A 16,541-nucleotide genomic window follows, 5' to 3' on the forward strand; every position below is an offset into this window, starting at 1 on the left:
GAGGTGGTGAGCTCCCCCTTACTGGCAGTCTTCAAGCAAAGGTTGGATACACACTTTTCTTAGATGCTTTAGGATGCTTAGGGCTGATTCTGCGTTGAGCAGAGGGTTGGACTAGATGGCCTGTATGGCCCCTTCCAACTCTATGATTCTATGATTCTTACCTGTGGGGGCCTGTGACTTGTTTCCTGGTCTTTGTGGGGAATTGCTCATGGTCCTGTGTTCCTGAATAAACATCTTCTGGCAGATCCTTAAAACAATTGCTGAGCATCAATGGGGCAGAGCTTCTCCTTATTCTTCTACTCCTATGCGTAACAGCCTTCCATTTAATACCCTCCTGTGTATGGTGCTCCAGTGTTTGTTTTGATAACTTTCCCTCCTCCTGCACTTGCTCTCTCAAGAGTGTTTTATGAGTTCTGTCCACGAACTCTTCACGCTCCTTTATATATTGCAGCGTGTTCAAGTGTTTGTCTAATCCCCTTACCTTCTCCTTCGGTAGAGCCACTAATTTACACGCTGCATGTGTAAAAACTGTCCCCACAAGGTAGGAAGACAAACATGGCGCAGATGGAACATGTCACTACCTCAGCTCCTTCAGTCTTCATGCCACTTTGATCCATCCAAAACTTCTCAAACAGTCCTGCACTTCACTGAATCCTTTGGCTTGAACCGCCATGGAAGAGCCAACAGCCAAGAGTCCATTACTTTGACTCCTTACAGAATCTTCTGGCTTGATCCAGAACCCAAGAGTTTTTGTAGTATTGCATGCGCCTCTGGCAAGCAAGAGCGTTTTATGGTACAAAGGCCCACTGAGCAAAGGGTGGAGTTAACAGTCAGCTCCTGAGATCCACTTCCTCCTTCTCCCAACTCCAAGTGTCGAAATCTTAAAAGAAGAAATGAAGAAATATTTAAAATATTATATGTACATATAATAAGAATAAGCTACCTGTTCTATGTACATTTGTTCCAGGGTTCTCTTACAAGCACAGGAATGTTGATTGTGCTCACAGTGTGTCCCCACCACAAGGGCTGACACCATTGATTCCAGTAGGGGTTGTAGGTCTGTGGGCATCTTAGGTTTTGGGTCCAGATCTCCTCTATGTAAATGAATCGGGCAGGCTGAACATGTGTTGGAGGACAGGTGATTAGTGTTTGTAAATGATGAAATGTTGAAAAATATTGTTACCTTTTTGTTGCTTAAGGTAGCTAATGAAACAGATGTGAGGGCTCAGATTCGACTTCAGTTTCGTGATGTTAAAGGAGAACTTGTAGCTGTCCAACGGTCCATGGTATGCACTCAGAAAGGGAAGAAAACAGAATTTAAAACACTTGAAGGAGTCATAACAAGAACAAAGTGAGTGAAGAGTTGACATTTACATGCTTTGTTGTATGCATATGTGAAAATTCTTTAGAGCTGCTCTTTCTTTCAAACATCCTTGTACTGTCAATCAGGCAAAATTAAAATCAAAAGAAAATATTGGGATTCTTGTTAATGGGAAGTGGCTACATCCTGAATTTATATTGGATACTGGATTCCAATGTAATTCTATAGAAGAAGTTAGTACAATGACAAATCCTAAACCTGACTTCCATTTCTCCATGGCAATGAGAGTTCTAATCAGTCCTTGCTTTCGTATTGCGATGCATTCAAAATGTTTGCATTTAGAACCCTTGTTTAAAATTATATTCTTGCTGACGCTTCCAGTGTTTTATTTTAGTCTTATAGTAGATTACCTATCGGATAATATGCATTCATTTTTTTGTCTTATTTAATTGACGGCAAATTATAGTGCACAGGAGCCTTCGGGAAGAATGGGAAAATAATAGAAAATGTTGTATCCGTATGTACCTTTTAACTGTGTGTAGTTTACATATTAAAACAGACTGTTTTATGAATCAGCCTTCTAAACATTAGACTGAGCGTGTCTAGTAGCCTTCCTTTGTATTACTACTGAATTGAAATGAGTTGTCAAACGTATGTTTTCCTTGTCTGATCATGCAGACATGGGGAGAAGGTCAGTCTGAGCTCCAAGTGTGCAGAAATTGACCGAGAGATGATCAGCGCCCTTGGTGTTTCCAAGTCCGTGATTAATAATGTCATCTTCTGCCATCAAGAAGAATCCAATTGGCCGTTAAGTGAAGGAAAGGCCCTGAAGCAAAAATTTGATGAAATCTTTTCAGCAACAAGGTTAACTTTTATCCAAAGCTTCTTAAGTGAAATAACACATTAGATTTTTTGAAATCATGCCATTTAAAATGCCAATTAAGCCTACTATAATAAAATTTCATATAGCAAAGTATAATTTTTTAATTATTTTTTTAAAAGGTACATTAAAGCACTGGAAACACTTCGTCAAGTTCGTATGAAGCAAGGTCAACAGGTTAAAGTGTGTCAGGAGACACTGAAGTTTCTAAAACAGAATAAAGAAAAGGCACAAGAGATTCAGAGTCTTCTTACTAGTAGAGAAACTCAACTGGCAGCTTCACGGGAAAATGTTAGATCTATCGAGAACCAGCTTGAACCATTAAAGGTAATTCTCTACCCACTGAAGGTCATTTTGAGATAATACTGGTGCACCAATAAGGAACCCAAAAACTTTTTTGACTGTAGAATGATGAATGATTCAATCTGCTCCCTTATTAATACAGACATTTTTGTGGCCAGTTTGATTATCTGGTTAGTTTGATGTGGAATCTCCTCATTAATTATAATTAGTTTGTTGTATATAGTTTGTTTTATATACCCCATAATTATAACTGAATTCTCTTCTTTTCAGGATCGTCTTTCAGAAATAGAGCATAAGCTCATAAAAGTGGTGAAACTTGATAATGAAATTAAAGCTCTGGAAAGCCGGAAAAAACAGATGGAAAAAGATAACCAAGATTTACAACAAAAGATGGAGAAGGTTTGCTTGATAGTATATCTGTGTTTGAATTATTTTTACTGACCCAGGTGGAGCATTTCAGAGTAGAATCTACATTGACTTGGAAGAAAACATTGATTTTTCCCCCTCCTTACCCTGCAATTGTGTTTATTGATTAGTGAGCCATATTACCTTAACTTTAACTGTATTATTTACATCTCTTCTTGCCTGTTGTTTTATTTTTAAAATCTTCTTATAATCCAATTCTGATGTATTGGCTTGGGTAATGTATTCGTTACTAGTTTTGTGCTGAGTTATCTCTTAGTTGGAATTTTCTGGTTGAAAATAGTGCCTTAAGCAGAGCAAACACATTTCCTGGAGGAAAAAACTTGTGTGAACATTCAGGTTTTTTTCTGTACAGTTTACTGTTGTTTCTCAAATCTACTGTTGGGTTTGTGTCATTTTTTTGCTTGTAAATAGTAGGCTATCATCTTTTTGAAAATGGCCAAGTGGTCTATTCCAGCCAATCAGAGTTCAGTAATTAATAACATGACATTGTGGTACACCATAGATGATTAAACATGGAAATACAAACAAAATTAATTGGAGTCAGGTGTTACATTTTGAGTTGGTGAACGCTATTGGTCCCTTTAGTTCCAGTCATTGAAAAATTGCCAAGTGGGTGGATGATTTTGCAAAATAAACAACAACAACCTTCTTTGGCTCCTGCCCTCCAAATCAGGCTTACTGAGGTATTTGCCATGTTTTCAAAGAAGCAAAAAGGAGAGTGCAAGGTGTTGTTCAGTACATCCATATTTACACCAGATTAGGCATCCCTAGATCAGTGTACAATTTAGATTAACCTCTTGTATCGATCTCTAATTTTCTTTTCAAGTTTCTTCTTCATGTACATATCAGGCAAGTGTGAACTTCATTATTAATTCATTTGTATACATGGAAACTATTGGTTTGAATCTTTCATAGAAAGGTGCACAGACAGAAACATGATGAAGTATTTTAAAAGCTATCTTTCTTTTTCCTCTTATGTAACCAGGTTTTTCAAGGAACTGATGAGCAGCTTAGGGATATGTATCAAAACCACCAGAAAACTGTGAGAGAAAAGGAGAAGAGACTAACAGAATGTCAGAGAGAACTGGAGAGGTCGAACAAGGAGTGCCAAAAGTTCAACAGAGAAAAATCAGAACTGTTGATTGAGCAAGGTATTGAGGCCCTGTTTAAAACAAAGTATTTAAGAAATGTGTTTATATTGCCTGGTGACTGTAAACACATCAGTTCATGCATTAAGTTTCTCTGGGTGATTTTTTGGTTCTTTTATAACAATTCTCTTCTTGGTAGTTCTTAATGAAGATTGTTATTCTTTTACCCACATACCTTACATTGCCAGCTGGTTGGCCTTGGGCTACGTCTGGTTGAGAGAAGTAATAGAGTGCAGGCCAATATTGTCAAGTTGCAAGTAAATGGAAGTAGACTATTCCTGAATTATGGCCAAGTTGGAGGTTCCAGCAGCCCCAAAAGCCCAGGTGGGCAGATCTTGGGAGCTAGCAGTGTTGGCTACGGTCACTACTTTATTTATTTATTATATTTATATACCGCCCTCCCTGAAGGCTCAGAGCTGTTTACATAAGAATAAAGAACAATACATAAAACAGTCTATAGGAAGCTTGGTGTACTTGGATAGGAAGGCGGTGGCAAACAGCTTTTGTCTCTTACCTGGAAAGCCCTGAGGATGGGGATCACCATGCAGTGGTGGTTCTTAGGTGGTGCCAGCTCTTATTTTTCAAGCTGCCTACACAAACTATATCTTATCCTTAACACGCCCGCGGCGCCACGGGTGCCGCGGACTAAATAATTCGGTAAGAGCTTGGTGGGAGGAGTTAGGGCGGGCTTTGTCCGTGATGAGGAAGGGGCCTGATTGGCCCCTTCCTCCGGACAGACCATCGGCCGGGCCAATTCCCGCCCTGCTGACAAGGAAGCAGTTGCTCCCTTGATGGCCGCCTGACGCTTCGGGAGGCGCGAAGCGCCTCCGACGCGTCAGGCCGCCGGCAAGGGAGCCCCCGGCAGCCGCATTCCGCGCGACTGCCGGAGGCTCCCTGGTCAAGCGCCCGCTGTATTTAGATTACAGCGGGCTTGATTACTAGTTAGAAAATGATTTTGTAGAATTTTTAAAAATTTAAGATTACCCTTAAATTATATTTCAATTTCATTGCTGGGCATTTAGATAAGTTCAGATACATTGTTTATACAAATTGAAAGAACATTGCCACTGAAATGTCATAACAGTTTGATGAAAATGTTAGTAATTTGTGTCTATCTGGATACCTCTCATTGAAATTCCTCCTTGAAAAATGGACAGCATAGTATTCAGCAAATGTAGATTTTCTTGAAAATTTATCTGAGCAAAGCTTAACTGCAAGAAGGAAAAGTAAAACACTAAAAGCTTTGTTAGTAGGTAAGCTCCTCCCCATGGCCAGCTTAAATCTTTGTGTCTGGGAGCATGCTGCCCCATTTCTCCCCCCCCCCCCCGGCCAGCCAGTTTGATGCCTCCTGACATAGCTACTCTGACAGACAATGCAGCCAGTTTATGTAATCTCTGGTGCTTTTCCTATCAACTGGCCTTGTGCTGATGGAGAAATCTGCTGAGCTGAAGGGGTCCCAGTCAGCTTGCCTGTTGTGCAGGATGGCTCTGTGGTTTGAGGGAGAAAGAAAAAGGGACTGTCCGGGTCATTACCAAAGCAGTGGGATTTGGTTGCTGTGGATTTCTCTTGAGAAGGGGCAAGGCAGGCAAACATATCTCAGGATCCAGCACATTTGATTATTTTTCAGTCTGCATTCCCCAAGGAGGCTGGATAACAAAGTTTCTATACAACCACAATGGAGGGTGGGGTGGGGGGATCAGTGTATTGAGGTAACGTCTAAGAAGACATATTTCATTCCCTTGTATCAAAGACAAAACTCAAAACTTTTCACTCATTGTGAAACTGGATTTTTTTTCTTTTAATGTACTGAAATGTGGTTTTTCGTCAATGAAGGAAGGTATCCTTGTATGGAGTGTGCCTCCTCCTTGCTCCATGGGCAAGACTTATGAGAAGCCTGTGAAATAGGGAGAGAGAGAGTGTGTGTGAGTGAATAACTTGTCAGAGTAATTCATTGAGCTTTATAGCTGAAGCCAGCTTGGTGTAGCAGTTAAGAGTGATGACTTCTAATCTGGACTGCTGGGTTTGATTCCCCATTCCTCCATACGCAGCCTGCTGAGTGACCTTGGGCTGGTCACAGTCCAGTTAGAGCTGTTCTTACAGAGCAGTTTGCCTCAGCTACATCTACCTTACAGGGTGTCTGTTTTGGGGAGAGAATGGGAAGATTATTGTAAGCCACTTTGAGACTCCTTCGGGTTGTGAAAAGCGGGATTTAAAAACCAACTTTTCTTCTGAGTGGAGTCATGAGCTCTGTATTTTTAGGTTTAGTCCAGTGATCTAATCACTGTACCACCGACTGTGTTTTCAGTTTTGTTTTTATATTTCAGTTGGACATTTATTTTCAGATGACCTGGAATCTTTTGTAGCCTTATTTGTAAGTCATTTTTGAATTATGAAAACACTTTTAAACTTCATTGTTGTGTTACAAGGTCGTCTTCAGCTGCAAGCAGATCGTCACCAGCAGCACATTAGAACCAGAGATTCGTTAATTCAGTCTTTGGCTGTTCAGTTGGAATTGGAAGGATTTGAAAGAGCACCTTTCAATGAAAGACAAATTAACAGTTTTCACAGGCTTGTAAAGGACCGACAAGACAAAGACACTGAAGCAGCTAATCAGCTGATGGTAAATATTTAATTAACCGTGTTCCAGAAAGGCTCTGCTAATATAGAACAACAAAAGCAATCACTTGCCAAATCAATTGTGATGTTATGATGCAAACTTATGTTTTCTCTCTTTGATGTAAGTTACTTTTGAAACCAATGGGACTGCTAGGTAAATTTAGATTTGGGGTATTAGTGTAAATTTTAAGGTGCATGACCTTTTTTCTGTTTTTAGTCTCACCCCATCCCACCCAATCAGCTAATGCTCTGTGCTTGTGCTTGCCTATGGAGATCCACCCACCCCCTGCCAGAAAAGCCAGCAGGAAGGAACATAAAAACCTCCAAAATAAGTCATAGTATTCTCAGGTAGAGGGGGCTCTGTGGGCAATGACCATTGAAGGATCCTTTGGCCAGGGAAGGAAAAGGAAGCAAGAAGGCATTTACAGGGCATGGAGGTTTCTGAATCTGCTTCTGCTAAGAACAAGTCTTTACTGAGTACCCAGATTCCCCTTGCTGTCCTAGTGCCTTCTCAGCATGTGTGCAAAGCGAAACAAGAAGTCTGGCATTTTTGCTTTTTGTGTACACATACTAGAAAAGCAGGGGGAAATGGCTTCTCTATTGGGGCTTGCACTCCACTCGGTGCAGTTGTGCAACTCACTTGAGGGGTCCAACTCATGGATGGTAGACGTTTTTATAAAGTCTGTCTATTCTCAAATGTCTGCCATTTATATCTTCAGTGATAAAATCTAACCTTGCTTAACATGGTTAAAGGCTATGGGCCTGGATCCTGCCAGATTTTCCATTGACAGAAGCTTTGCAGAACAGGGGCTGCATTGAAAAGTAGAATCTGGTGACATTGAGCAGAAGAGCACATGAAGAGTGGAACTTTTTGGGATTTTTACTTAGATGTGCATGCCTAATTCATAGTTAAGAGAGACAATAAGTCAGGGAGGCTGAAGGTGCCTCTGCATAGGATTCTGTGCATTTGTATTTATAGAGTAGGAGAGTTGCCGAATAATGTAGTTGTACCTGACGGTTTATAATTCTTTTACATATACTTAGATGTGGGTCCTATTGATTTCTGTGAGATTAACTTCCAAACAAATATGCTGAGGATCAGATTCTTCATTAAATAACTCCTGTGGCTTTTCCAGAGAGAATTTGGAGAGAAGGAAGTGATGAAGCAAAAGCAATTAGATGAAATAAGAGATAAAAAAACTGGGCTCGAAAGACTTATTGACCTGAAGTCAGACATTCGAAATAAAAAACAGCTTGAAGAGAAGAAGCTGAAACATGAACTACGTCAGCTTGAAGGGTCATCAGATAGGCTTTTGGAGCTGGACCAGGAACTTGCCAAAGAGGTAAGAAATTATTTATTTGTAGCCTGCCTTTCTTGCTGGGATTTAAGGTAGATTACAGAGCATAAATCAGTATAATCAACAGAGTTGTACATCCACAAGACAATGCCGTAAGATTTGATTTGTAGAAACCAACTAGAGGTTGAGCACTCAATAAGTGTTAAACATGGCACATGAAATAAAAGCAGAAATTACATAGTAAGAAGTTACTTAGAACAACCAGTAGCATGAGATTTCTACTACAGTGGGATGGGGGGGAGGGTCATCGAAACAGGTTAGGTCATCTGTCCCCCAAAGTTTCTTGGCATTACACACCTATGTTCTATACTTGATGCCAATGCAAGAGGATGAGGCCTATGCTTTTCCTTCTCTTCAGCCTTTCACTAAGCTTAAATATATCTAGAATCATAGAAGCATAGAGGGGGCCATACAGGCCTTCTAGTCCAACCCCCTGCTCAATGCAGGATCAGCCTTAAGCATTCAGGATAAGTATCTGTCCAGCTGCTGCTTGAAGACTGCCAACCCCTCAGGCAGTTGATTCCACTGCTGAACTACTCTGACCATGAAAATTATCCCCCTGGTACCTAGCCAATATCATTCCCATCACTCTCCTCTGTGGAGCTTTGAGCTCATATACTGGCAAAGAACATTTAGTGGAGAAGGAGGATTATTTTTTGTTGAGTTTTTCCTTTTTTGCTGTCAAGTCACAACTGGCTCATGGTGACACTATAGGGGTTTTCAAGGGAAGAAATATTCAGAGGTGGTTTGCCATTGCCTGCCTCTGCATAACGACCTTGGTATTTCATGATGATCTCCAATCCAAGTATTTATCAGAGCCAACCTTGTTTAGCTTCCAAAATCTGACAAGATCAGGCTATCCTGGGTTATTCAGGTCAGGGCTGTTGTTCATTACCACAATATAAACTCATTGATATTACACGCTCATAAAACTGCAAAAAAGAAGAGAAGACAACGTGACTAGAACAAATAAGAACTAGACAGGTAATTGTGAACAAAAAAGAAAGTCTGTTCAAATAAAAGTTTTAAAATTTCACTGGGTCAGTTCGGACAGTGAGAAATTACAGTTTAATTGAACAAATCACAATTGATTGTCAAAACCTGCACCACCACATTAGGTATTGTTAGGCTGTAAATGGGATTCTGAACCATGTCTGGTTAAATGTCTAAGGATGCTCATTATGCTGACACATAGAATTATAGAATCGTAGAGTTGGAGGGACCTCCAGGGTTATCTAGTCCAGCTGCCTGCAGAATGCAGGAAATTCAAAACTAAGTGGTTTCATAGAATCATAGAGTTGGAAGGGGCCATACAGGCCATCTAGTCCAACCCCCTGCTCAACGCAGGATTGAACTGATCCATTGCTTCTTATACCACTGGCATTTGCTGCGCAGTTCATTGAGTACTATTTCAATCTTGCTCCCTGAGTCTGTTTCTACTAGTTGAAAATGTATAAAATGTATTCTGGCTCTTATATCTCTGTTTAGAAACGTGAATTAGAAGAAGCTGAAAGGAATAGCAATGTAGAAGGCCTGGAAATGGAAATAAAAGAGTTACAAAGTGAGAAGTCAAATTTAGACAGCATTCTTCGGAAACTGGATAAAGAGATGGAGCAGTTGAACTTTAATACTGCAATAATAACCCAGATGGACATGCTGAAGAAAGATAAAGTAGTGTATTTTCTCTTATTTTCTGAATAGTCTCTTTGTTCTACAGCTGTCATATATTGAATGTTCCATTAATATTACATCTTCAGAATTAAAGTTAATTTAACTGTTTATCAAGTATTCTTAAAGTACCTTTATCTGCTAAACAAAACAAAGCATTACTGTTATGTCATATGTTGATGTTCTTTTTTTTAAAAAAGGCTGACAAAGAGGAACAAATTAGGAAAATCAAATCAAGACACAGTGATGAGTTAATCGCCTTACTGGGATATTTTCCAAATAAAAGACAGCTTGAAGACTGGCTTCATTCTAAAGTGAGGGAGATTAATCAGACAAGAGACAAACTTGCTAAGCTTAAGTGAGTACATATTACGAAAAGTACATACAACTTGATGCATGGGTCTCTGTGTTTGCATCTGGTTACTTTTTCAGTTCTGTTTATTTACATTGCAATGTATAATATATTGCTGCTGAACAAACTTCTTGCTGTAGTGATTTTGATTTAAATGACTGCATGGTGGATGGTACTCCAAAATCAGTAATATGGTGTCAGTTTTGACTAATTTGTAGGCATTAATAAATCACACTGATCACAGATTGTAATGTGCTTGTGGCAGTGGGGTTTTACCACAAGCAGAGCATGCCCATCTAAGGGAAAGCAAATGGAAGACAGAGGGAGAAGATAGGAAAAGAGACAGGTGAAGGGAATGGGTTGAAAGAGAGGAACACAGAATTGCTAAGAGAAGTATATTATAGATTCTTGCTGCATGTGTATGTATATCATCAACATCATCCCTAATAAAATGTGCAGGGTTCTTCTGATGACATGCTGGACCTCTGATTGGACCTCGGGAGGGGGTGGGCTCTCCTCCTGAGAGCCACTCAGAGGAACTCGTACATTGTCAAGAACCACCAGGGGGCCTCTGAGTTGTCCTCATTGGTAGGTCCCGTCTCTCCTGCCCCGAGAGCTGATCAGAGGCTCTCCCCTGTTTCTGTGCAAGGCAAGGAGCACAGGTGGACTCCACCGTGGGACCCCGCCATTCTGGCCAACCTCCCCTCCTCCATGTGGGGTAGGAAGCACCACCAGTCTCTGCCTCAGTCACCCACCATTTTGGCTGGCCTCCCCACATCCACATGTGGCAGGGGGCACTGCCAGCCTCCGCCTCAACCCGGCCCTGCTGCTCCTGTTGCCCTCCTGGCCTTTGAGAAAGGTGGCGGGAAGCCGGGCATGCACTCTCCCCTGACCCCAACATACCTGCTGCCCTCCTGGCCTCCAGTGAAGTTTGCAGGAAGCCAGGTGCATGCTCCGGCCCGGCCCCACCACCCTGCAGTTCTCCTGGTCTCCCCACCACCCTGCAGCTCTCCGGGAAGGGGGCAGGAGCCTGCCTGTCTGCTCTGCCCCAGCCCCAGTGCTTCTATGATCCTCCTGCCTTCTAAGGAAGGGACCGGGAGACTGGGTGGCCACAATCTGCTCTCCCACACTGGCTTCCTAGATGCCAGGAGAGTTGGGAAGGGGCACCAGCCCCCTCCCTGCCAGTTTTTAAAACAGACTTCTCTACTGGTATGTACGCAACAAAGTAGATTATAGGTTTCAAGAAGGTTAGCGGATCATGACTTGAAAGCCAGTACTCCCTGTAGTTGCCAGATTTAGATGTCATAGCAACCTCGTCAGTCTGTCCTGGAAAAAGGAGGTGAGAATCAGGGTATGAAGGTGCAATGTATGGACCGATGGCATGATTCGTGGAGTGATGGTTTGTTTTTTTAATGATTGGTCAAAATTTTAACAGAAGATAGAACAGCTTAGGAAAAGATTATAAGAAAAAGAACAAAGTACGGAGATCTTATTTTTTTTACATTAGAATGTAGGATTAAATTAATCGATATTGATACATCATTATTTTACCTCTAACCAAATTAAGTCTAGTCCACCCTCTATCATTAGTCACTTTTCACTATATTGTAAATGTTTAAAGATCTGCATTCTTTAATCTTCAAATCCATAGATTATCCATCTGTTTTTCCCTTTCCTGTAAAAAGGTCAGTAAAAGGTTTCCATTGTGTCACAAAAGTAAATGTTGCTTTTTCTCTAACCAAAGCAGTAAGTTTAACCTTTTCACCCAATTCTAACAACTTGACAATCTAGTTTTCTATTGTAGGTCAACTTGTGTTTTTCCAGTTCTGTGCATGTAAAAAATTAAACAGTGACATGATTCTTTTCCAGTTCATTATCAATCAGAATCAACAAAAATGCTTTGGATCTCAAACATATATTAGTATTTAAAATCCTTTGTATGCAAGTATGTACTTGTACCCAGAATTTCCAGGCTCTACTACATATTTACCACATATTACAAGAGGCATCCACTGATGGTTTAGAAGGTTTTTTGTCTGAGCTTATATTGGAGTCTGGTAAACTTGCCAATACTTTCACATAAGGCTTATGTGACAAGAAATAGAATATTTTTATTTGGAGGCTATTATCTGACAAGCAGCTATTAACTGCTCCAGATTGGCGACCTTATAATTAGATATTTGTTTATTATTGTGTTTAAAAAGTAGCATTTTGAAATGGACAAGTGAAAAATGAAACACACTTGAAATTGCAAGTGTAACATCGTCTTATTTCTGATTGTAATGATACATTTCAGCAAAGAACTTGTTTCAGCTGAGCAGAACAAAAGTCATGTTAGTGCTGAACTAAGAAAAAAAGAGGAGCAGTTGACCAGCTATGAAGAAAAGCTCTTTAATGTTTGTGGAAGCCAGGATTTTGAAAGTGATCTACATAAACTTGAAGATGAAATTGAAAAAACATCCAAGCAACGAGGTAAGTTGATGTGACATGAACAGATTCATTGTAATTATTGCAGATTCATTTTAATATGTACGATAATAGATGTGTTCTGCTGTTTCATCTCATAAAAACCCGTGAGAATTCTTAATGTTGATGTATTGGATTTAACAGTTCTGCATTCTGACCTGATACTATGAATTTAGTAAGCTATTGTATTCTTTACAAAAGTATTGCAAAATTTTCCACTTTACTTAAAATTGAAGCCTGTGAAGGTATTTGGATCTTTCCATCATAAATGATTTGAAGATCCTGGCCTAATTACAGATAAAGTTCAGTTGTTATGGTACAAAGAGCAGCTTGTTACTAAATCAAGATGCTGTACATGACAAGTGGGTCAAAGATGTCAAGTTCTTCCTCACAGCCCCATCCTCTTATTTCCTTTTGTTTCAAGGAACATGGATGCATAATGTGGTGTTTCATGTTTTTCAGTTCCAAGGCCAATAGATGGATAGAATAAAATGAAATGGTCTGAATCACCTCAGTGATAATTGCACGCCTTTGCCAGCACGGACATCATAGAATCAGACTGTAGTTGGCAAATTTGATACATTTCTACCAATCCCAGTATCACTTTTGATAATAAATGTTTATTCTCCAAAACAGCTATGCTTGCAGGAGCCACAGCAGTTTATTCACAGTTCATCACACAGTTAACTGACGAGAATCAGTCCTGTTGTCCAGTCTGTCAGAGGGTCTTTCAGACAGAGGCAGAACTACAGGATGTGATAAGTGACCTTCAATCCAAGTTGCGCCTTGCCCCAGACAAATTGAAGTCGACAGAGTCTGAGCTGAAGAGGAGAGAGAGGAGACGGGATGAAATGATTGGGCTTAAACCTGTCAGGTGAGGCAGAAAAAGCACAGTAAAATTTGTCTTTTTCTTTTAGGAAATGTTTTCAGAGACTAACCCTATTTTTCTGAACAAGCTTTTCTTGGAAATGCAAGCACAACTACCTGTTATATTGAACCAATTCTGCTGTTAAGAAAGATTCAAGTCCAATAGTACCTTCAACAAGATTTTGATGTTATAAGCTTTGTCAGATATATTGACTCTTTGACTTTTAGATGCTTGCACCATGAAAGTCTTGTAGGTCTTCAGTGTGCAACTGGACTAAAATCTTGCTCTTTTATTGCAGACCAACACAGCTATCTACTTGAAACAGATTCTGCTGCTGTTATTGTAGGAAAAACTTATGAATTTCTATTTCTTTCCAAGGGAAACTGTAGAAGATCTCAAAGAAAAGGATATACCCGATTTAAGAAACAGACTCCAGACTCTCAACAGAGATATTCAGCGCCTTAAAGGTGATCTAGAAGAACAGGAAACCCTCCTGGGTACTCTTATGCCTGAAGAAGAAAGTGCCAAAGCATGTCTCCAAGATGTTACACTTATGGAAAGATACCAGGTAAGGGTAGTAAATTAAGGAATGTCTAAGCATCTTCAAAATTCATTCTCAGAGGAAAGGCTGGTATTTCTGTTGGCTGAAGATGCTAAGGTCCTCACAGATTTTGCAACAGAAATACCTTCTGTGAATACATGGTAAACATGCACCTGAAGTTTTAGTCAGTTTTGACTTTCTGGCTCATGTACTGTGTTTTTCTGAACAATTTTCCTTTAGTGAACTCATTTACACTAATATGCAAGTTATAAATGACATAATGCTCACATTTTTAGTAGAAAATACAAAGTTCTTGTTTATAAGCTTAAAATAATGTTTCTTTGGATTGTAGCATCATCAAAAAAGATTGGGTCTCAGCTCAACAATTACGATAGCTGAATTTATTTCAGCTATTTTCTTTGTAGAGCAGCATAATGCTCTTTTATTGGGAACAGTTGTCATTTTATTTATTTGTTTGTTTGTTTGTTTATTTATTTATAATTGGATTTATATACCGCCGTTCGCCAAAAGGTCTCATGGTGGTTCACAATAAAATATAAAATCAAAGTAAAATCACATAAAATCCCATAAATACCCCATTATTACAGTAAAAAAGTCATAGTTTGTTACAACTACATGCTGTTGCAAAGCACTAGAAATAGGGAAGGACTGGACTTAGGTACTCTTGTCAGAACTTTCTAACCACCTAGAGACCAGCTGTGTGAAAGCAGTCCTGATTCAGATTGGGAAAAGTAATCTTATCTCTCACTTCACCATTTTACTAATCTCAGAAAGACTACCAAGACAATGTTTGTCCTGCTTATATCAATTGAAACACTCCAAAATCAAGAAATGCCCTTCAGCTGTTCACAGGTGGTTATGGTGAATACAAATCCTGTGTTTACTTCCTGAATCCCCGTCTATCTGTCCTTCTTTTACATAAAGAGGTATATAAAGTAAAAGGAGGACTTGATGTAGATGTGGAAGGTAAGAATGGAGCACCTATTCTCCATAATGCCTGCCTTGTCACATTTAGTGCTTGTTTGTGAATGCTGTGGGGAAAGGGGCTGGATGGCAGGATTCTGTTACGCCCTGAGCAGCTGGGAACTTGCATTGGACTGGACAGGCCTCCAAAAGTGATACTGATACCAGTATATTTTTGTTATTTTCAGACTGATCTAAGAGATGTTGAGCGAAAAATTGCTCAGCAAGCTACTAAGTTACAGGGAGTGGATTTAGGTCGAACTCTATTACAAGTAAGCCAGGAAAAGCAAGAAAAGAAGCACCAGTTGGATACAGGTAATAAAAAGCACCAGGCTGTTTGTCACAGTCATTATAATAGATTAACACCACCACATCTATAATATTTGAAGTCCAGTTAAGCTATCCAGAATTTTTCCTCCTGTAATTTCACAGTTCTAATCTTTGAGAAATGTAATAGTACTTCAACAGGCTCTGGCCATAAGATATATGTTTGGTAATACAAATGACAACTGGAACCTTTTCCCAGTGTCTGTTTACAAGTGTGTTAGGTAAGTTTATTGCCATCTTGTTCTTGACTACAGCAGATAATCTCTTTCCCCCCCCCTCATTTAAAATATGACCTTAGATAATACTTCAACCTTCAAAACTGGTGGTATTTTAGATCAGATTGATAGCTAAATGGGCTTCTTGCCTAAGGTTTCAATACCCAATGATTGAAACAAAAGGTCCCTGGCAGCAAAACAAAGGAATTTGCCTAAGCAGCTTCAGCTATAACAATTCATACCAAGAAACACACAACTTTTAGACATGTGTAGATGTCTGTTATGCCATAGCCCTCTGTTTTTTAAATGTTTTACTCTTTTTAAAGATTAAATTGTACTTTTGAACATACCTACAGTTACTGGCAAAATTGAACTGAAGCAGAGTCTTAAACAAGACCAACAAAATCAGATCCATCATCTAAAGAGTACAGTCAATGAGCTTAAAGCAGAGAAACTTCAGATTTTCAGTTGCCTACAACGCCGACAACAGCTGGAGGAGCAAACTGTGGAGTTGACTACTGAGATTCAATCTTTGAACAGAGATCTCAAAGTAAGACAAATGACTAATGCAAGTTTTGGTGGTTGTTTTATTCTCTGTAATTCACGTTTGTTTTGATTTTACAAAACAATGCCAGATAATAAAAGATTCTAGCATACAAAAATGATGAAGGTAAAGACAGACTTGTAAAGCAAAATATATACTTTGGTGTTTTCTCTTCCAGGAAGCAAAGGAACAGATAAGTCCTTTGGGAGCAACTTTAGAAAAATTAAAAGAAGAAAAAGAAGAATTAATGAACAAAAAGAATACAAGTTACAAAATAACACAGGAGAAGGTTAGAATTTTCAGCTGGGGCACCCCAGAGGAATCATGGGGAGAGGAGGGAGTCACATTTCCCACATACCCACTTTCCCACAGCCTCTTTTCCCTGTGCCTCACAATCCCCACAGCCTCTCTCCCCTTCCCTCCTCTTACCTATTACCATTTTTTGCTGTCCCTGCCACTGAGCCGTGAATTGCATCCTGCATGCACACACTGCCTAGTAAAGACTACTTATGTTCACAAATAAC

General features: G+C 39.7%; 1 protein-coding gene across 3 annotated transcripts in view; it reads left to right on the forward strand.

The window, feature by feature from the left end:
• The window catches only part of RAD50 (RAD50 double strand break repair protein), a 45,590-nt gene that overhangs the window by 13,304 nt on the left and 15,745 nt on the right, over nucleotides 1–16,541 (forward strand). For all 3 annotated transcript variants that reach the window (XM_077326907.1, XM_077326905.1, XM_077326906.1), the window contains 15 exons: nucleotides 1,200–1,351; nucleotides 2,000–2,185; nucleotides 2,324–2,528; nucleotides 2,775–2,903; nucleotides 3,916–4,081; nucleotides 6,505–6,698; nucleotides 7,831–8,037; nucleotides 9,541–9,723; nucleotides 9,921–10,078; nucleotides 12,369–12,544; nucleotides 13,175–13,412; nucleotides 13,785–13,974; nucleotides 15,120–15,246; nucleotides 15,830–16,023; nucleotides 16,196–16,306. In XM_077326907.1, the coding sequence (XP_077183022.1) occupies nucleotides 1,200–1,351; nucleotides 2,000–2,185; nucleotides 2,324–2,528; nucleotides 2,775–2,903; nucleotides 3,916–4,081; nucleotides 6,505–6,698; nucleotides 7,831–8,037; nucleotides 9,541–9,723; nucleotides 9,921–10,078; nucleotides 12,369–12,544; nucleotides 13,175–13,412; nucleotides 13,785–13,974; nucleotides 15,120–15,246; nucleotides 15,830–16,023; nucleotides 16,196–16,306 (2,616 nt within the window). The remainder of the gene's footprint in view (nucleotides 1–1,199; nucleotides 1,352–1,999; nucleotides 2,186–2,323; nucleotides 2,529–2,774; nucleotides 2,904–3,915; nucleotides 4,082–6,504; nucleotides 6,699–7,830; nucleotides 8,038–9,540; nucleotides 9,724–9,920; nucleotides 10,079–12,368; nucleotides 12,545–13,174; nucleotides 13,413–13,784; nucleotides 13,975–15,119; nucleotides 15,247–15,829; nucleotides 16,024–16,195; nucleotides 16,307–16,541) is intronic.

This window comes from Paroedura picta, chromosome 3 (genome assembly GCF_049243985.1).
Source record: "Paroedura picta isolate Pp20150507F chromosome 3, Ppicta_v3.0, whole genome shotgun sequence".
NCBI classification, from domain to species: domain Eukaryota; kingdom Metazoa; phylum Chordata; class Lepidosauria; order Squamata; family Gekkonidae; genus Paroedura; species Paroedura picta.